The 22,793-nt window shown below is 41.3% G+C and overlaps 1 protein-coding gene across 1 annotated transcript in view; it reads right to left on the bottom strand.

Moving 5' to 3' along the window:
- The window catches only part of MAPKAPK3 (MAPK activated protein kinase 3), a gene marked incomplete at both ends in the record, with an annotated part of 48,162 nt that extends 25,918 nt beyond the window's left edge, over positions 1-22,244 (bottom strand). Inside the window, one exon of the mRNA XM_082004728.1 lies at positions 22,020-22,244. Coding sequence (XP_081860854.1) covers positions 22,020-22,244 — 225 coding nt within the window. The remainder of the gene's footprint in view (positions 1-22,019) is intronic.
- Positions 22,245-22,793: the final 549 nt, after the last annotated feature.

Below are 22,793 nucleotides of genomic sequence, written 5' to 3'. Positions count from 1 at the left end.
ATTTCTTAATACTAAATGATGGTACCAACTACTGCAGAATCTGGAGACATTCTTCAAACCTTCATAAATTAAACCTTAAAGCTCCTGAAGTCTCAGTTTCTTCTTAGCAGTTGACTGTTCTAACCTAAGAAGCTGTGGTATTTTGAACATGGAGGGATGCTCTGCCAGAATTCATAATTATCCATCACTAGCTGTGTCTCCAACTGCAAGATTCAAACTGTTTTAGTCAAAACTGAAAGTTTCCACATGAAGATATATAACAGATTGGTAGAAAAGCATTCTTCAGTCCTGGACAGAATTGCCATTCAAAACCACCAAGAGACCCTGCATTTACATCTCAGATAACCAACAGCTGAGTGTCTATTAAGTCTGTGTCCAGAAATCCACTTCCAAATCCTTGTTCTGCCTGACTTAGATCAGAGTCTTCCACTTCACTACCTGAGTCCTTACAGCTCTTACAGAGAACTCTTTGCCTGTCTACAACCATGCAGTGTCTCACAGTTTCCACTACTGAAACACAAGTTAGCATCCAGCTCTGGAGCCCCCAACATAAGGAGGACACAGACCTGTTGCAGCGGGTCCAGAGGAGGCCACAACAGTGACCAGAGAGCTGGAGCATCTCTTTTACGAGGACAGGCAGAGAGAGTTGGGGTTGTTCAGCCTGGAAAAGAGAAGGCTCCAGGGACACTTTATTGCAGCCTTCCAGTACCTGAAGGGGGACTACAAGAAAGCTGGGGAGGGACTTTTTTAAAGGGCATGTCATGATAGAACAAGGGCTTTAAACTGAAAGAGGGTAGATTTAGATTAGACATAACAAAGAAACTCTTCACTATGAAGGTGGTGAGGCACTGGCATAAGCTGCCCACAGAAGTTGTGGGTGCCCCATCCCTGGAAGCGTTCAAGGCCAGGTTGTATGGGGCTTTGAGCAACCTGGTCTGGTGGAAGGTGGCCCTGCCCTTGGTGGGGCGTTGGAACTAGATGATCTTCAAGGTCCATTCCAACCCAAACCATTCGATGATTCTATGAATGTAGGGACATAGCCCTGAATTTCTCAGATCGCAGCTGAGTGGGAACCACTGTTTATTTTGGGATGGGCATGGTTATTCTAATTTCTCATGAAGAGTTTTAAAAGTTCCTGGGTGTTTCTAAATGTGGGGAACACAAATTTTTTGTATTTTATAAAGTTTTCATGCAGTCAAAATACCATCTCCTGTTCAGTTTTAAGGGAGGTATTTCCAAAACCAATTATCACAAAAGAAAGGAAAAAGTGCACCTTAGCAAGAAAGCCTCCTCAGGGGCACATGCACTCATTACATGCAGCATGAAGGGGATTCAGACGAGAGGCTGGGAAAGCAAGACCCTCCCCCCAGGACAAGTTTCATGAATGGTGGTAGACTTGGAGAGCTGCACACCAGGACTCTCACGGAGTCTCTGGGGGATGCCATGCAATAGCTGCACTTAGTTTCTAGAACATACACTGACATCGCAAGCACTACTGGAAAATTATTATTGCTCATTTCCCAAAGGACTGTTACATAAATACCTTTGTCTGTTTGGCTCATTTATCCCTGTGAGCCTTAGGTGAAAAGGCCACAAGAACCTGGGACTTGGAATATGGAAGTGAAGCCTTTTCGTACTCTGCAACATGCTTACCAAGGCAATTTCCAATAAAGGGTGATTCAGCCTCTCTATCAGAAAGAAAAATTCTCTTGCCTTTTGAGAAAGATGTAATAAGGCCTGGCTGCAGAAACATGATTGAAGTTTGGATGCAACTTTTAAAGCTGCACAGGCTCCATGTATTTGGCAGCTTGTAAATAAATGCTACTCCGCCTTAAGCTCTGTTCGCCTTGACAGCTCTGCAGACCTTGGCTATGAACTCCCTGCTGTTTTGCAATACACGCAATAGCTTTGCTCTCCTGTAGATACAGCCACCCAGTTGTCATGCATACCTTGCAAAAGGTACAAACCCCAACAATTATCTGGCGGAAGCCAAAGAGAGAAAGATATAGTAGGGAAGGGATTGTGCCCCTGTACTCGGCACTGGTGAGGCCGCACCTTGAATACTGTGTTCAGTTTTGGGCCCCTCACTACAAGAAGGATGTTGAGGTGCTGGAGCGTGTCCAGAGAAGGGCAATGAAGCTGGTGAGGGGGCTGGAGCACAAGTCTTATGAGGAGTGGCTGAGGGAACTAGGGTTGTTTAGTCTGAAGAAGAGGAGGCTGAGAGGAGACCTTATCGCTCTCCACAACTACCTGAAAGGAGGTTGTGGCAACGTGGGTGTTGGTCTCTTCTCCCAAGTAACTAGTGATAGGACAAGAGGAAACGGCCTCAAGTTGCACCAGGGGAGGTTTAGATAGGATATTAGGAAAAATTTCTTCACTGAGAGGGTGGTCAGGCATTGGAACAGGCTGCCCAGGGAGGTGGTGGAGTCGCCATCTCTGGAAGTGTTCAAAAAACGTGTGGATGTGGCGCTTCAGGACATGGTTTAGGGGACATGGTGGCGCTGGATTAAGGGTTGGACTTGATCTTGAAGGTCCTTTCCAACCTAGTGATTCTGTGATTTAAATCCCAGGATCCAGCAGTGCTCTCTGATACTTTAAAGGTGAACTTTAGAGGTTCCATTATGCAAAGATGCTATCGCATTTAAAGATTACAGATTTTTAAGTTAGAAATACTCTACAGTCTTGTAGATTCTTGCAGTACTCCTCAGTCCAGATTTCACCTAGGCCAGATTTGATAACTTCCTTTCCTTTGACTATGCAAACCTTCCAAAAAACATTTGTTGTTGCCTATCCCAAAATTCAGGACACCAAGTCAATAATCACATTCCTCTTCCTATCTTTGCCAATCTACATGCGTTAGCCTGTAAATACTGTTGCCATAGATTTCCTTATTACCAATAACCTATTATGTTCAGTGTGTGTTTATTATTTATTGTACCTTTAGCTCAGACATCCTGTCTCTAAGTTTTTATTATCTGGGTAAAGTTAGCACAGAAGCTCACTGTGGTAGTCCTACCAATTTAACACATGAAAGAATGCAGACATCACATGCACAAACCTCTTCTCCCTCTGTCCCAGCTGGTGTAAAGCCTCTCGTCTCTCCCACAATACCCTAATATGGACTCTCTTCACTGTTCAGAACATGCAGGGCTGCAGGTTTAAATACTCCAAGCAATCTTTGGACTTTTCAGATAGATTAATATTCTTTCACATATAGAAGCTGTCAAAGCCATGCCACCAAAAACTGAAAGGGAAAATGCAGCCTATATAGCTTATTTTCCCACCAGGACCAGCAGTGTTTGTTGTAGCTGCTACACACAACTAGAAGCACCTGTAAAAGTGACTTCATGGCAGTTCAAAACCCAAGTTCTGGTCCAGTCTAGGCAAATGAGGTAACTTTTGAAAAACAAAGTGAAGAAAAAGAAATGAAAGCTGAATCCTCTTCTTTGCGTATTCCTGACAAAAAAAAAAACCAGTAAAGCAGGCAAGGCTCATGTATCTACTGCACAGACCTCTGCCATTAGCTAAAAAAGTAGCTCATGACAATAACATGGAATATAACAACCGTGGATAAACAAGGGGTTGTAAAACATTTTATATCGATGGGTTTTACAGCTACTTGATGACTGGAGAGAAACAAGGAAACTAGGAGATTCTGTGATGTAGTCCTGCCTGGAGGGGTGAGCACTGTACTAGACAGCTTTCTATCTCCTGCAAAAACAACCCACCTGCTGGCCCCCATCTCCACCTCTGATCCCTTCCCTTAATCCCATCGTCCCCTCCTACCCAGCCTCATGGCCCAACAAGCTCTTTTCCCACTCCTTGACAGTACTACCACAGAGCTCTTAATCAGCTCTTCCCTGGTTCCTGTGGTCTGTTTCTCTACCTCCAATCCCAGACTCCAGCTACTTTTCTTCCCCCTCCTCATCCTCCACCATTCAGCAACCTGTCGGGACTCCTCAGCCTTGACCCTCTGCTCCCCATTATTCATCTTATTGCTCCTGCCTCTGTATCCAGCCTGTCCCGGCTGCTCCTTCAGCAATGACTCCTCAGCAGATCTCATTTTCTACAACCTCCAGGTCCCCGTTTCTCTGCTCCCCATTCTCTCTGCCAGTACCCAGCAGATCTCTGTTATTCTGTGCTTTTGAGGACAGTGGGAGAGCTAAAGGCCAGGCTAGAGATTGCTTCTCTCAGTACCTGTGTCCAGAGCTGGGATAGATTTCAGTAGCACAGGGATCCAATCCCTGGAAAATACCTGCTCCACTGTAGTCTACAGTATGCCACGTGCAAATGCACCTTTGAGAATGTCAACCATTAAAACTGAACACACCTCTCCTGATCATTAAAGATTTAGAATTTGGCTGAACTTGTGTTGATTTTAGGGGTGACAGGGCAAGACACTCCCAGAACAAAATTCACTCCTCCATAAACTTGAAATCCAAGTAAGATTCCGGCAAATCACCAGAAACTTAATTTGTGTTTTATGTAGGCAAAACAATTTTTTCCTACAGTCATATTACTGGAAATGGTTGACAAAATTCTGCCAAAACAACTCTTGCAAAACTACTCCTGTTCAGCACAGGAAATAGCATCCTTCAAGTCTGTCAGAATATTAAGATGAGAGAGGCCATGTAGATCAAGGCAATCCCACTGGGAAGCTAAGCTATCAGCTCTGCCTACAGGCAAGTGCTTTGTCCAGCCCAGTTCTGCATCTTTCCAGAGGCAGAGTAGAGTTCCCTGGTAAGAGCACTCATAGCACTGACCTCACAATATCATCATTTTCCCTGACATCTATTTTTTTCTTTTTACATGAGATTTATCACATTAGTCACAGTCCTGATGTCTTCACCAAGATAAACTGCTCTCCTAACAGATATTTTGCCTGAGCAAGGACAATGACTTCGGCAGTTATTTTTGTTTCCTTCCACAGATAACTCTGTTACTGCCCAAGAAGCTAATTACATCAGAAAAGTAATCAGTATTTTATCTGAGATGCCTTTTGCTGATGCTGTCTTCATATATATTCAGCTTTCATCATTGCTCACCCTTGCAAACACCCATTATCCAGAACGATCTGCTCTTGGGACAATTCAGATAGTTGATGTTTCCCCATCTTCCTTGATAGGCACTGTCTGTCACTTGATGTTGAAATTTGCAGGCTGCAGATGGTATTTCCGTCCACACATTAAGTAGTTCCAACTTAATGCACCAGCACTATTGTAGCGAATCAGATGAACCCTGATGCACCAAATATAACCCAGGGTCTCCAAGTACAGCTGCATAGAAGGTTTTTTAACTTTTTAAATGCTGCTGTGCTGTCATGAGTTAATCCCCAAAAGGAATAAACTTGTACTCAGGTATCAGTCTGCACCATTCTCAATTTTTTACTTCTGCTTATTTCTCATATATTCTGGAGAGCTACATGTCTTCCACTTTGTTTTGATTTTGTAACATGGTATTGATTACTCTGTTATTATTCTGTACCTTTTACTTCTACTTGAAAATAATTTACAAAAACAGAGGAATCAACAACTCAACATACACCTCGGCATCTTTTACTGTAACTTCATTTGCTTTGTTCAAATTCAGCCTCATTTTTCTAGGAAGACTGGGTGTAGTAAAGAACCAAATACTTGAATAAAAGACTTTCTAACTTTATTAATGCCTGCTCAATGAAAAAATCAAAACTAGGCATTATCTTTATTTCACCATTAAATTACACAATTGTGCCACTACATTGGGTTTTTTTTTTAAAAAAAGTAATTTTCTACCCCACTCTAATTTTGGTTTATTTTAATTAAAATCATAAAATTAATAATTCTTAGACTTATTTATCCAATTGCTCTCCTCTTTCAGCCATGGTCTCTATATCTTTCAATCCCAGTATACTTATTAGTTGTTTTTATTTTCCTTGGTTCTACTGGGCAACAGTAGATGCCTTATTTCTTTGTCATGCAAAATCCATGGATAAGTAATTTGCTGCCTCCTATTCTGCCATTTCAAACTGACAATAAAATGAGTGAAGTTAGAAGATATTTATTTCACGCTTCCCTACTTTTGGGGCAATTAACAACAAATTAAATTTTAAGAATAGAAGAGAATTTTAAATAAATGTAGTCAAGCTAAAGAAGTCTGATAGTATTTGGCCAATTCCATGCTAGGCTTTTTATAATACTTACATCTCTTCCTCCAGCAGAGAGACTCCAATTCAACAGCAACAGCGAGAAAGGGGAAGCATGCTGATGTACCGTGGATTGAAGCAGTGCTTGGAGCAGCCAAGCTTCCTGGAAGGCAGTGCTAACAGTTGGCTCATGTTTTCAATCAGCTAGCTACAGACACTATATAAATCGTTACTGCTAGCACAGAATGAGATGCTGCAACTACAGGTTACAGGAAACAGTACTGTCTTTGACACCTGTATTCAATGTCAGGTTACAGCCCTCACGCTAAGAGCTTGAGTTGGGCGCATCCTTATCATCTGTGGGGTCATTATCCCATATCATCTTTATCAACTTCCCCACTCCAGCCCTTGTATCTGGGTCACCTCACCAGAGAAGCCATTTGGGAGGTGGCAGAGGAGGTGTCATCCTGGAAGACTTACCTGACATCTTAAGGAAACTCAGATTAGTGGAAAGCATGTGCATTGGAAGAAGAGACACACACACACATCCCAGAATACTTCCTCGCTCCTGTGTCATCAAAGCCTGTCCTTCACAGGGAGTCGTTCTGGGGCAGTGATTGTACTATTTGTCCCAGAACAGCTCTGCAGGTAGGCAGCCATGCTGTGCAGCACAACACACACGCTTGTAATAGAGCCTGGCGGGAAGTGGGCACAAGGGACACTTCCCCAGTGCTCTCCAAGCCTTTTAAAATTGCACGTAAAAGTAACAATTGCACATAAAAAGTACTTGGGCCCAACAGTAGAAGTACTGGGTAAACATGCCTCATAGCTCCTCCAAGTCTCCCATAGAAGCCCTTAAATCAAACAAAATAACTAGGTAAATTTTGGTGTATTCTGCCGAGTAAAATCCTCACATATCCAAATTTTTCTCCTCACGCATTTGGCAGATTTTAAGATGTAAATTATAATCCTGTGTGGATATACAGGAAAATTCAAATGTTTAAATTGGAACATAGACCTCATGGGCCCAGTGTTAAATCAAATCACAGAAACTTGGGTTACTGTAGGGTCATCAGAAGCGCAAATGCCATACAGTTATGTTGAACTGCAGATGTAGCACGCCATCTATTTTGGGACTACTTTTGCCTGTGTCCTTGATTTATATTATGCATGGAAGCCTGAGTATTTCCTGAAAAATGGCAATGCCTACTGACTTCTATTTTCACAGTCAGTGAGAAAACAAATACAAGGCCAAAACTGAATTCCCAATTCAAGCCAAACTCCAACAGACTTTTCAGAAAAAAGGCAGAAAGGAATCTAATATTTTTGGTTTAATTACTCATCCTACAAGTTTGATTTTGTTACATAATTGTGGTTACTAACAAGCCTCTAGTGGGCTACAGTTCCCAGTAATTAATGTTTATTTGTTCCCCTTTTTCTAAATAATATAAATTTTGGCACTCATGTTCTCACACAAAGATATATACAAACATGCAAAAAGGGCAAAACAATGTATTTTATTTTGAGCTAACAAGCTCTATGATTTCAGAAAACAGAAGACATGCAAGTAATATACCAGAGCTTACATTTCTACATAACTAGTTGGAAAAAAAAAAAATTAGGAATCACTAGAAACAGGGGAGCATATCAACTGTAAAGAAAAAGCAGAGTAGAGAAATAATATGCTTCTACCTGGCCTCAGAAAAAGTTCAAATGCAAATACTTGTTTTATTTTTAGAGCAATTTTAGTTTTTTCTTCCTCAATGTATGCCTCATTAAAAGAAAAATTTGATACTGAAAACTCCATATTTAGTAGTTTGGAAAAAGATTAACAGCAAATTTAATCATACTTTGGAAGTACAGCTTCTATTTATTGAATGCTAAATGGATCTGAGAGAAGAAAAAGGGAAAAACTGTGAAGAGGGATATCTCACAGGTTACTTTCCCCCCATATAATCTTAAATAGTAAAATTGAAGCTTTGAGGTGAAAGGAAAAAATTGACATTTACTGACATTTAGCAGCTAAAATGTAAACCTTCCAGAGAATGAATAGCAGAAAAAGGTGGGGGTGGAAGAGAAGGGAATCAACTTCTGCCCTGATTACACAGAAGAAAAAAGTTAAAAAGCATGGAAATCAACTGAATGAAAGCACAAAACCACGAGTGTTCGCAGATGATGTTCTCCCAAGCATGGAGGAAGATGTCAGAGGTCCCAGGAATACTGATTTTGGGCTCCCTAGAAATATTCCCTACAAAACAAGCAGTCAGCTACAAACCATTAATGGTAATCAGTCATATTGAACTTGAAAAGAGATTGTTCCTGATGTCTCAGTGGCAGTAATTAGTGACCAATACACACTAACGCACAGCTCAGAATCTGCATAGGATTCTATTTATTTGTTTAGGAAAATTATTTATACATTTAATTAATCCATTTTTAAAAAAACAAATGGAAAAGAAGAAAATCCCCAAAAGTTTTGTAGCAGGGACACCAATCACTCTATGTAGATGAAAACTGAAATGCAAAACATCAGCCAAGATTTCTGTATGGTCATGCAACAAAATGTGCAGAGGAATCTAAAGATTGATTACAGTCCAAAGGTATAAGGTATTTAGATGAATAATTTGCAGATTTAGATTAAATGTCATATGAAAGTGTAAATTATCTTGATTAAAGTCAATTTCTTTTTTTTTCAATTAAAGTTTAAGTATTATTTGAAGGCTTGGACAAGAGAGCTTAGGACAACTCAATGCAGTCTGATTTCTCAGTAGGGTCACCACACTAGAAAAGTAATTCCTCCTTTGAATCATTTCAAGTTAAGTAGTTGAAATTGCGGGAGCTCTACTCTGGTGAATTCCTTTATAAAAAAAAAACTGATGTACTAGGGAGCTTTGAAAGATATCATCCTTCAGAGAAGGAGAGGAACCTTTGGGTAATAAGAAGCAACCATAAAACAGAACCTTGATTCCTATTAATAATCTATTAACAGTGCTAATCCCAGCCAAAGAGAATATGCATTTAATGCTGTTGTGCACATGAAGTACGGAGTAATGACATGCAGTTGTCTACCAGTAATCCCCTATGCAACAGAAAACCAAGGGAAGATGGAACACATTAGTGTTAGTAATTTTTAATATAAAACAGTACAATGTTCCTCTGATGTAGGTGGTGTGTTGTGCACGAGAAGTTGGTGACTAGCACTGATATTACAATATCAAAGTCATCCCTACTTTAACTTGCTCGAGTACAGATCAGTACATCAATTTTAAAAGACAGAAATGACCATTTTGGTCTGTGGAGAGCATCCTCAAGAAACAGAGATGAAGAAATATCTGCAACACACATGATTTGTGTTAGAAAACGGCTGTTCAGCACAAAATACAAAGTCATAGCACACTGAATGGACTCAGATGTTCAAGTTTAGGTGGTTTACATAAAAAAAAACAGAGAACACCAACCTCCTTGTGACCTTTGATGCTTAGGATAGATAGGAAAGATGACATGTGAGAAACTCCATGTTCAGCAGTACCATGGATGCTTTCCCACCCTATCCTTAGAGGACTGTGACACAGCCCTTTCTCACGCTGACTGTACCCAGGCTCCAGTTCAAACCATTCTCCTTCTCCAAAACTGCCCTCCTGTGAAACATGCTCTTTTGCTTGTAGGATGCAGGCAAACTCCTGCTTTAGTTTTTAATTTCAACAGTCCTACACAGTTATTAGCTCATGTCGCCAAAAATTGAGACTTTCACAGATACCAAGACCCAGTTTGGAGTATTTTGATTCAACAAAAAATTATTATTGCTGTGTTGGATGTTTTATTGAACCAACACTTTTGAGAACCTTCTCTGTATTCCCCCCATGAGACTTGGCTTTTGTGCACAAACACACAACATTGCAGTCATTCACCCTCCCTCACACCTCCACAACAGTGATTCAGACAGCAGAGAGGTGGGAAAGACTCAGAATTGATTGCTCTTGTATAAAGTCTTTTATCAATAATGTATATTGCTGCTTTCTCCTCCTCCCTACTGCAGTAAGAGGTTAGTTTTTGTAGATCTTGAGTGTCATATCCCATTTTTCAACAGTAACAGGCATATAGCCCCAGCCCAAGTCAAGGCAGTCACACTCACCTGCCAAAACAGAGGCATGCCTGGCAATCAGGGCTTCTGAAATGCAATGGAACTAAAAGTCATTCTCACTCCCTCTGCCTTCAAGAGGCCTTTAATCACAGCATCTCAGCAACAGGAAAAAGCTATTACGGAGCTGAGAGACTGGAGGAAAATTCCACTTGATACCAATCCACCAGAACTGCTTCTAAATTAATTGACCGTTCCTCATTCAGCACTTTCACTTTGTCAGTCTGCTTCCCTGCACTCTGGTGTCGGAAATCCTGCGAGATGCTACTTTGTAGGTTTCGAAACAAAGAAAATCAACTGAAAAAACACTCAACTGAACTTGATAAACCTGGCAAAACACCTAATTCCAGTAGACAAGACTGGAGAGATCCAGAGATTTTGCCCTCTGTAATAATGACTTGTGTACCACAAACTCCAATGCAGAGCCACTCGTTAAGTGACAGAAATAAACAGTAAGAATATAACCAGCTACCAAAAGTGGGTTGCAATGTTATTCTAAGTTGCAGATACAAAACCTGGTCTTTAAAAGTCATTAATAGGCATCCAAAAATCGAATTAAAATATCATCTGCATTTGGGTACATGATTTCATCATGTATTTGTGCCAGTTTAAAAGCATTATCTTGCCATTTCTCTAAAGTTTCAGCTTCTTGTTTTAACTGTCTTCAGCAATTGTTTTTTACCATAATTTCTATTAAAGGTGAAAAAAAGCAGCAGCAAGTGCCTGGAAAGAAGTTCCAACCGCATTATACTGTCTGCATTCCCATGGACCAAGTCTGGTAGAAGTGCTTTCCTGCCCTGCCCTTCATAAGAGGAGGGGGGAAAAAAAAGGACCTAAATATGAATAGCCATTTGTGAAAATTCTATTTCACTTTATGTTTACACCCTAATTTAGACAAAAACAACTTGCCCAGGAAAACACACCCTTACCTGAAACTATTATGCAACTGATGGGCATTACCCAGAGCTACAGCCATCTGCAAAGCTGAGACTGAAGCTCCACCTCCCTCTCCTTGGACAGGAGAACCTGTAAGATGCCTTCTGAAGCTCAAAGTTTCATTACTTATCCTGACGGTTTTCTAATTATTCGTTGTAACAACAGGATCTAGAAAACCACAGAGAAATTTGTATAGTATATTGAAACTATGGGGCTTTTATTCACATTTGCAATACTCTGAGAAGCGCTTTTTTCTCTCCAGACCTTCACAGCATCACGATCACTCACCTCCTGAGGCAAATGGATTTCACAGGTTAACTATGTATTGGAAAATACTTTCAAACAATGCAGTTTTCCAAGGTCAACAGGAGTGAGGCGTAGTTCCCACCTTAAGGCAATAAGTGCCTCAGAAAATGCATCCGAGCAGGTTTAATTGGAGCAGGTTTCACATTACTGGGCAAGGTAAAGGGACTGATGCGTTCTCATGTTATCATTCACAAGCAGACATTGAATGCGGGGCAAAAAGAACAGCGCTCTATCGCAAACTTACTGCTGCAGGTTTTGCATGTATGCAAGTGCTATTTTGTTCACAGTAAAACTCTAAAATGCGGACAACAGAGCAGCACCCTTTAGAACAGACGGCCTGAAAGAACAGGAAGCTTCTAAGCATCAAGGAACCATCAAGCCCCGTCACCCTCCCAAATGTCAAATTTGACTGTAAATCGATTGGAAAGGGAAAAGTAAAACAAAATGTAAGGCTTTTACTCTTCGCGAAGACAATGGAGACGTTGTACTGTAGCGTGGCTGCAGCAAGGGCCTCTACCAGGGCGAGGCAGCTGAGCCAGAAAATGCAGCCCCCTCCCCTCCCTACCTTCGAGCACTGACATCTTTGGTGTTAACAACTCTGTTGCTGTGGAAACCAGACTGCTTTTGACAAAGCCACGTTGACTAAAAGCAACATGTGGGAAAATGGAATAAGGCCCCGAGAGAAATTAATCCTTTACAAGAGAAATAAATACATACATTTTGGTTAAAAATGAAGCAAGTAAAGGACAGTATTTCTCATCATTAGAACCACAGGGAAGGAGAACACTGGCAGCACCAAATGCCAGGCCTTGTGGCTCTACAAATGGGATTTTAAGGACTCTTCATCCCTGAAATACATGGTAGATTTGGTGCTAAGGAGTACACAGGAGTCCCATGCAGAACACAGGTGTGTGAGGCAGCTGCTCCCTATCCAGTTTTTAACTGCTCTCCTTTGAAAACAAAACCAAAACCCAAATCCACCCCACAGTACAACAGAAACCAACTGCAGTTATAAATCACTACTCAAGTGCTTTCATAAGGGCTTACAGCTGATTCACACCTAGGCAAACTACTCACACCAGCCAAAATTTCACCACACAAGAAAGTGCAATGGATGAAGAGCATGAGTCACTCCACACCCTGCCGTTTCCAAACAGTTTATGTATTTTAGAAGTGCCATCCAAAAAAACAAACAAAAAAAAGTTTTTCTGAGCTCTCCCCTTACAATGGGCTTAATAAATCTGGCCTCAGCCCTAGCTGACTCAGATCCCAGGAGCTGCCTTAGGGCCTGTTCCTTGGAATGTCAGCATACTTAAGAGAGTATTCAAGAAAAAAAAAAAGATCCTGGGAAAAAGCCCATGGAGAAGAGCCAGAGTTTGAACTGGCAAGACTTAAGATCTGTGAACAGTGTAACTTTAATAAGATGGCTCCTCAGCCAGAACATCTGAAATTACTTGTAAAGACGGCACATTCAGGGTGGTTTGTTTTGGTTTTTTAAGTAAGTTCAGCGGGCAAACTTTTCAGGAGGAAAAATTAATTTTACACAAATTTAATATTTGGTTTTTCTCTTAAAACAGGCCATGAAAGCTTCAGAGCGAAATGCTGTACATTACAAAGATTCAGGAACTAGAAGGCCATGCATGATTTACATGCTGAGCAAGAATTCTCTCCCCCTTCACTCCTGAGGTATTAAAATGCTGGAGCGTTATAGCTTAATCTCATTTATGGAGCTTTGAATCATCTCAAGTACTTAGGAAGTCTGTGTGAAATACCACAATCCATGTAGTTTATACACTCTAATCCAGACAGACTGCACCACCAGCTTTCACTGGTGTTGATGGAAAGGAGTTCTCATGGTTTTCCAGCTAAGTAAACACGTCATCTACTCTCCACCTCCAACACTGGCCCCTTCTCCTCCACTTTCCTTTTCATGAATGTTACCATGTCTCCTTACAGTGTAAGAGCCACAATGCAAACAGTTCAAACAACCCCACTGTACCCAAAGAAATGAGACAGCGATACTGTTGCTATTAGAAAACTACCCATGATCCTAAAGTCTGGCCTTGTAAAGACATATTTAACATGGAAAAATTCCATAACAAGGAAAAATACGCACATCATATGAGAAATTAGAACTTTTTCAGGGTCAAGTAAATAGTAGCTGCAAAAACATTTTGGGATGCAAAATGTTGCATATGATTATGTAAATAAATCAATGGTTGCATCTTTTTTTAGAAAAACAAATCACTCTATACAGTTAAGAGATTAACTGAAAACAGTCTTTGTATGCAAGAGATTCATCTATTAACTTTCTCAAATTCAAATTGGCTCTTGCTCCCAATGACAGTAACATCATCCTTCTCTATGCTTCCCATGAATTTATCACAGCATGAAGATAATATTTTTTCTGTTGAGACTTAACTGGCAGCAAGCTATCATGAGAAGTCATTTATTCTCAGACCAGGCTTGCTCTTACACAGGGTGCTACCACAGACAGCAAAAAAATATGCTAAAGAAAAAAAGATGCATGTGAGCCATGACATTCAGGTGTGGCCTTGATTCTTCACAAATTATAAAAGATGTTATCAGGTTTTTCCAGTCTGGGCATCTCTCTAGATGGTATTACCATAAGTAAATGAGGCTGAAGTACACTCGTCTTGCAAATGAACTTTAAAATTCTTGCTCATTGTTCCTTTGCACTAAAGCTGATTTGCAAAATCCAGTTATCTGCAATGAGACTTGCAGCTAGCATGAATCAGCAAGGTTTTAATTTAGTTAAAGGGAATAGGAGGATTTAGACTCTAAAGGGAGGAGGGAGAGACGAAGAGAAGTGTCTTCTAGTCCAAAGAACATGTCAAGTGATTAGTTGTGTCTGACTGATACGCACACACGCTCTCCCTTTAAGCACCTTCCTCGCAGTTGAAATAAGACACATATCTATAATACTTTCTCAGATCTTTGAACTTGGGTGAAGGCAGGGCAACACACCTTGATCTTCCCAAGCTTTGCTGCTACACTAGTCAGGGTATAACTTGTGCCAGCTTGCTAGTAGACTGGAAGAGAACAGAGAAGGTGCAAAGTAGCATCAACGTAGTTTGTTTTTTCAAGATGACTTAATGGTTTATAGCATTTGCCTTTCTGTTTGCACTTTATAGGCTTAATGAACTGCCACTGAACCTAGTAAGAATTTACTACACATGGTTTTATTATTTCAGACCAAGCCCATCTTTTTTTTTTTTTAATTATTTGTTGTATTTCAAATAAGGAGAAGACCAATCAAGACTGGCAGATCCTCAAAGTAAATTGATAAAGTCTGCCTTTTTTAAATTAACTAGTCCAACTGACACTCTGGAAGGTGCCATTCTGGCCCAAATACACACAGAGTGCTGAAAAAACAGCGAGTCATTCAAGACCTGAGTCTAAAACCAATTCTTGTAGCAGTAGAAACGACCCACTTTTTAATCGACTGAATGTTATTTTAGGTATTTTATGCATGTTTATGTAATACTTACCAAGATTGGCACTGGAGGATAAAATTCAAGGACCAGTCTCATGCTATCCATATTTTAGGTACTCCTCCATACACTGGGGGCTGCCGTTTAATTAGAACTTTTCTGAACTCGTATTCATTTTACGCTGTATCTGGCTTTGATCTACAACACTGAGCTCCTGGAGTTTATTACTCATATTCATCTGTGTTAGTGACACTGAATTTACCATAGCATGAGATAAACCAGTAAAAATAGGCTGCAGAAAACATGGTAGATAAGAGGGAACTACAGAATACTTCACCAGGAAGAGCTAGTTTTCTCCTGAAACATACAATCACTCCAGTAAAGCAAGAGCTCCTTCATCCTGTGCAAAACCTAACCAACAATTACACTTGGTTCCCCTGAATCCCCACCACAGTTCTAGCTTAGTACATTATTCTTCCTCTTATTCTGAAAATGCTGAAATGTTTAATTCCTAATCTGCCATAATTTTCTTCTCTTCTAAAAATGCAATCTATAGCATCTAAGCAGCTTGTCAACATTTCCTATTCTACAATCAATCATCAGCCTAAAATAACCCTTCACTTTCACTGTATTCATTGCCTTCTCCATTACTGCATTCTTTTCCTTGATCATCATCTTATTTCAGGCAATACACAGGGTATTTTAAAAGTATCAGCTATTTAGGTAACTTCCAAAACAAATACTTTGGACTGTATGGATGTTTCCCATTCATGAGCAATCATGACCTGACTTCAGGGTATAGTAACTGAAGACAAACTATCCAGCAATTAGCTTACATGATGCAGTATTATTGAACATCGTTAGAAACTGTTATTAAAATTGAGCGAGAGGCAGAAACATAGCTCAGGACTAAATTAAGGTGATGCAGAAAGACTATCTTTCTCCACAGTGACTCCACTTTGGAAAGCAGAACAACATTCTCTATACAGCCCTATGTGTGGTTTCCAAGAACCATTTTGGGAATGATTTTTTTGCAAAATTTCTTTCTCCATTACTTACTTTCCTTCCTTCTAAACACAAAGTTATGCTAATACTCTTTCGGATAATAACAGAGCCTCCTACTCCATGATTATTATTTACATCATTCACCAAAAGTTCCTTAAATTTAAAAGGCAAGGAGCCTGCTCATTTTTTTGTTTGCTTTTTGCTTTATTTAACGTTCTGGCTTCATATATTTGTCTTCAAATCAGCAAGTCACATACTCTGTACTGTTGGCACTTAGCAGCACAGGACATTTTCCATGAGGCGGGGTCATGGCTTAACTCACTATTTATTCTAGAGGATAAGACCCGTGAACCAGCAGCTCCATTCATAAATACTCTGCCTTAACCTAGAAATCTCAGATGACTGGAAGGCAGATGCAGTTCATGGCACATATGCACAAAGCTTAGGGAAGCAGCACTTTACAACTGCTATACCGTTATTCAAGAGAGTTTTCATATCAAAAGTACCAATACACTCATAACCAATGTACTTTGTTTTCCTGAAGGTCCAAAGGTTTTGTTTTGCTGCTATGCCTGAATTGTCCTTCCTTTTCTTCTCCTGGGAAGAAGCAACCTCTGTCTACTGAACCTGAATACTATGCCAACAACATGGAACACTCTTTTTACATCTGAAACATCCACCCAAATCCTGAAGACGCAGAAAAGTCCCAATACCTCAGCAGAACGCTCTCTAGCTCTTTTCTTGATCCTGGCTCTGTCCAAACCCTTTCTACCATCTTTCGCAAAGATAAAGTAGGTCATCAAATGCATTGAAATATTATTTTGACACCAATTAGCAGTAATTTGTGCCAAAAAAAAAAAGAAAAAGAAGTGAGGAGGAAAAGAAAGAAAGAACAAGGAACTGTACGTTGGGTCTTTTTTAATGGGAGGCAAGTCCCAGGAGTCCACATTTATCCTCACCGATAGTCAGCTATTTTTGGTCTCCTCCTCTCCCTACAAACAGAGAGGAGGGTGAAAAACAGCAGAGAACACTCAGGGTGATGACAGTGTTAAAGGACTGGAGGTTAAATTTTAGCCCCAAAAAGGTAACATGAACAGAAGGGGGCAGGCTGGCAAGGAAGAGATAAAAATAGAAGACTGACTACACTTCACTTGACTGCTATTTCTAGATTAACTATGGAAAGAGATCTGAGAAGGTTTTCTATTTGTAAGGGAGTGAGACACCAAAACATAGCTGGCTTCTAGAAAGCCACAGTCCTGCACAGCAGTTTTGTTTATGCTTCTACTTTTCTAAATCCCTGCATTCTCACTATTTGGAAACAGTGCTGTTCAGCCAAAATGTCATTATACATCTAAGTGAGTAACCAGATTAGATTTTCTGGAGCAGGACAGCAATGCATGTGGCATTTCAATCTAACAGAAACAAAGCTGACAACACATTGTAAAAGCGTGTAGCAAATCACAATGCCAAGCAGAGTAAACTAAGCTACATAATACTTTAGGAAAATAACCAAAGCCCTCCAGTATCTCTGAGAGGATGTCTTGTGTTTTCCCACTCTAAACTAATTAGTGAAATTCTAACTAGTTCCAATTACGGACACAGGCTAAAGACGACAACAGGAACCTTCCAATTACAGTATGTAGTGCTTGACTGACACATGGCTCTGGGGATGAATGTTTCTGCCTGTTTGAGCCCTTTCCTCTTGAGTACCTTGGTTTAAATTCCTTCCATTGAGTAATTTTTATCCAGATCTTGGCATTGCTGGCTTTGTTCCCATATAAAAGAAAACCTGCAGGCAGAAAGCAGTGCCATCTGCCAAGTCAGAAGCTGCTTTAATAGGCAAGTTTGGTGTGAAGGGGAACAAACTATTATGCTTTATCTTCAGCAGCATGAGTGATGTTTTTGCTTTCCCAGGAGTAGGTTACAGTGAGCACACTCACGCCTGAAGTATTTGTCCGCAAATATGAGTACATCATAGAATGGTTTAGGTTGACCTTTTAAGGTCATCCAGCCCAACCCCCCTGCAATAAGCAGGGACATCTTCAATTAGATCAGGTTGCTCAGAGCCCCGTCCAACCTGACCTGGAATGTTTCCAAGGATGGGGCATCCACCACCCCTCTGGGCAACCTGTGCCAGTGTTTCACCACCCTCATTGTGAAAAATTTCTTCCTTATATCTAGTCCAAATCTACCCTCTTTTAATTAAAACCATTACCCCTTGTCCTATTGCAACAGGCCCTGCTGAAAAGTCTGTTCCCATCTATTCCATCTCAATGGATACTGCACAAGCAACCTCCAGAATAAAAAAAAAATCCATCCAGCATCCTTTTTTTCCTGTTCAATTTGCAATTCAATCTTTACATTTCTCTTTACCTGTCAGACCAGTTGTTTTTTTCTCTGACAGCTTCATCAGCCTCCACTTTCTATTCCTGTAAGCAAATGATAGCCCTGCCATCACACCTAGCAAATATGAGCAGTGGCAAGGCAGAAACACCAAGGCCCTATTCCCCCTACACAGAGAATTCTGCACTGAAGCTGTTTCTGAACTTTTTTCCCCAAGTTTCTTGTCCCTTTTCCATAACTGTTTTGACTGGATGGTTTGCCCTGAAGTCTCATCTGGAGCAGGTTTGGGACTTGCGTGGCCCAGTTCAGGTTTCATGAGAAACAACAGAAAAACTCCTCTGAGTATTTTCATCCTTGCAAATATCTTCAGGGTTAGTAAAAGATCCTTCTATTCTTGCCAATTAACCAAGCACAGTTTTTATCCTTCCTTGTTGGGTAATCTTCTCATTAGACCATCTTTGGAGAGAATATCGGATTCTCTCTGGGCTGCTGGCAGTTTTACTTAATTGCATATTTAACTTTTTATTCAGCACTTAAACTCATAACGATGAGAAATACATACACACAAGTAGCAAACTATTATCTGCCATTTAAACTCCCTAGAGAACTCATAAACATCTTAATATTTCTGTCGCTTTCAGAAGGAAAGTGCACACATTCCAAAGCTGGGGGGAGAGGGGGAGGGATGACAAACACATATATAACAATTTCAGTGATACATTAGCCATTATTGACAAAACTCCAGTTTGGAAAGGGGAGTGGTGCTTTGGTCCTTAATATATGTTAGAAGTTCTGAAAAATTCAGCCAACTCAATCAGTGCTAAATAGAAACTTACATTAGAGGATATACTACAGGTTCCTCCTCTCCATCGGGCAGAGAATGTTCTGTCAGGGCACAGCAACTTTACCTCTCTTCTCCCCTTTCCCAACTCTCTAAGCACTGAATTAAAAAAGTATTTTATAGATGCTAATATCCATAGGAATGTATCTCCTGTTTGATTCCAGAGCTACAGAATTTGCTCTGGAACACACTTATTCCCACTGCATTGTGCTCTGGAATGGCAACTTCTATTTTAAAATGCTTTCAGCCCTTATGACTGCAAAACCTTTGAAGTATGAATGGTACACAGACAGCAACAAAGCCACTGAACTCTTCAGAAACAACACAACAGCTTCAGTATTAACTATTATCCTTCACCACCATGTGCTAAATATAGAAATTAATGTTGATAGCATTTCAGAAGGATGTGATTAATGGATCACCTCAGAGTTGTAAAAACCCGACGCTCCCCTATGCAGGCGCAAAACCCCAGCACTTACAGTTTGCCAAAACTTCCAGTTTCCCCATGATCACAGAATCACAGAATCACTAGGTTGGAAAGGACCTTTAAGATCATCAAGTCCAACCATTAATCCAGCACCACCATGTCCCCTAAACCATGTCCTGAAGCGCCACATCCACACGTTTTTTGAACACTTCCAGAGATGGCGACTCCACCACCTCCCTGGGCAGCCTGTTCCAATGCCTGACCACCCTCTCAGTGAAGAAATTTTTCCTAATATCCAATCTAAACCTCACCTGGCACAACTTGAGGCCATTTCCTCTCGTCCTATCACTAGTTACTTGGGAGAAGAGACCAACACCCTCGTCGCCACAACCCCCTTTGAGGTAGTCGTAGAGAGCGATAAGGTCTCCTCTCAGCCTCCTCTTCTCCAGACTAAACAACCCCAGTTCCCTCAGCTGCTCCTCATAAGACTTGTGCTCCAGACCCCACACCAGCTTCGTTGCCCTTCTCTGGACACGCTCCAGCACCTCAGCACCCTTCTTGTAGTGAGGGGCCCAAAACTGAACACAGGATTCAAGGTGCGGCCTCACCAGTGCCGAGTACAGGGGCACAATCACTTCCCTACTCCTGCTGGCCACACTATTCCTGATACAGGCCAGGACGCTGTTGGCCTTCTTGGCCACCTGGGCACACTGCTGGCTCATATTCACCCAGCTGTCAACCAGCACCCCCAGGTCCCTTTCTGCCGGGCTGCTCTCCAGCCACTCCTCCCCAAGCCTGTAGCATTGCATGGGGTTGTTGTGGCCAAAGTGCAGGACCCGGCACTTGGCCTTATTAAACCTCATACAGTTGGCCTCTGCCCATCGATCCAGCCTGTCCAGATCCCTCTGCAGAGCCCTCCTGCCCTCCAGCAGATCAACACTCCCACTCAACTTGGTGTCATCTGCAAACTTACTGAGGGAGCACTCAATTCCCGCATCCAGATCATCAATAAAGATATTGAACAAGACCGGCCCCAGAATCGAGCCCTGGGGAACACCGCTTGTGACCGGCCGCCAGCGGGATTTAACGCCGTTCACCACAACTCTCTGGGCTCGGCCATCCAGCCAGTTCCTCACCCAGCGAAGAGTAAACCCGTCTAAGCCACGAGCCGCCAGTTTCTCCAGGAGAATGCTGTGGGAGACGCTGTCAAAGGCTTTACTAAAGTCCAGGTAGACAACATCCACAGCCTTTCCCTCATCCACTAGGCGGTTCACCTGGTCATAGAAGGAGATAAACTTCTGTGAGTCAGCTACATAAAGCTAATACAAAAAAAGTGTGATAAAGAAAATGAGAGTGTTGGAGACGTGAATTAATCAGCAAGTTACTGTATTCCTGGTTCCTCTATTAAAAATCTTTTCAATACACAAAGCTATGAGACATTTCCAGTCTGTTCTATCACAGTGCAAAAGCTTTGCTGAGGACAGCAGTTCTAGCTTGGTAAGACCATATCCAGACCTTGGCAGACCTTCCAGCTGACCACTAGCAGATTTGTCCTGCTGTCAGCAAACATGGATTGTGAGGTTTAAGAAAAGGAAGGGTGCCTGAAAGCCTTCTAGACATCCCAACTAATCAGATTAACACCACCGAGGACTTGGTAACATTCTTAAGTAATTCTCATGGCAATTACTTTAGATGGTTTTCAGTCTTACCACATAGAACCATCCCGGTTCTCATCTCAGCTGCTTTTTTCTAATGACGTGGTTTAAAAGCATCAGGGAGATCTTCAAGTTTAAAAGCTGCAGAGCAAAAGGCAGGTAAGCTTTATATTCTCTAATGAACAGCTATTGCTCCGTTTATTTAAGTGGTACTTATCACCACAAATACCTACTAAACTTACTTGCTAATACTGGTGTAATCAGTGCTTTCCCAGGTAATACCCTTCTGTAAATGAATTGCAAAAATAAAGAGGAGAATAAGTGAGTAAACAACTAGAAATGGCCCTTAAGAAAAGTCTTTAAAGGGAAGAAAGCCTGAAGACCGATGAACATTTAAATGCTTCCCAGTTTAGGGAACTTTTCATTGCACAAGATCCAAAATAGTTTCCTTCCCAAGAATTGCATAACGTGTTCATTCAAAAATCTAGCAAGCTTTCTCAGAGAACACACCAAGACACTGTTCTCTCTCCTGTTTTTTTGTCTTTTAAATATGAACACAAGAATTTAACAGCTGATAACATTCTCCTGAAGACTCACTCAGAATATTGTGGAAAAGACTCAAGTTTGGACTACAATGTTGTAAATAATAGCAAACGTCCCCGCATACTCAAATTCTTCATGCAGCGCTCTCTGTGAAAGGTAAGCCACTGAACAAGTAGCTTTTACAGGGCTTTGGAAGTGAACCCTGGCCTCCAAACCATAAACAAGGAAAAGAAGAAAAAGCCTACATACCTTCAAAGCACACTTCTGGCCTGTCTCCTTGTTGAAACACTCCAGTACTTTGCCATTGATTCCTAACCCTAGCACCCGCTTGGAGAGTTTGTAGTCATCTGTAACCGCATGTTTTTTTATCTCTAGTTTGACATGGGCTGCTCCCCCAGGCAAGGATTTCACGCTGCTCTTGCTATCCACCTGACTCTCTGGCTGGGATTCCTGTTCGCCTTCACTTTGTTCCATATCAGGGGAGAGTCTGAGATGAGAGAGATACCCAACAGATTCCCTGTGGTGTATCCTCAGCAGAGTCCTTCCTCTTAGGTGATCAAACCCAGTGCTTCAAACAGTCCATTTGCTCGCCATTTAGTCCTGAGTAAAAATGTAAATGAGTATTAGTAATTGATGTGAACCAACCGTTCTCTCACCTAACCACTCTTCTCTCTTCCTGTCTTAAGGGGATGACCAGGTGCTACAGAGACCAAAAGTGGAGACCAAAAGTTCACCTCAGGAAAGCACACTTTGTTTACCTTTACAGACCAGTCACCCCAGTTCCAATACACACAGCTATCAGTTCGCAGTTACCCATTACTGCTTTTACCGCAGCAAGTGCCTGCACAGCGTCTTGGACAGAGTCTTACTCAGCTAAGCTCTATACAACAGAACAGAGATGGACTCTGCTTTGAGGAGCTTATAAACCCACATCAACAACTTGTTGCCTCAACATTTAGTGTAGGAATCTCCAGAATGGTCCCCTGCCTCGTCCCGAGGCTCCAAGTTACACAAGAGGACCGC

The sequence above is a fragment of the Phaethon aethereus genome (assembly GCF_964289735.1).
Source record: "Phaethon aethereus genome assembly, chromosome: 11".
In the NCBI taxonomy this organism is placed as follows: domain Eukaryota; kingdom Metazoa; phylum Chordata; class Aves; order Phaethontiformes; family Phaethontidae; genus Phaethon; species Phaethon aethereus.
The sequence above is the reverse complement of the archived record's forward strand: the minus strand, read 5'-3'. Positions and strand labels throughout refer to the sequence as shown.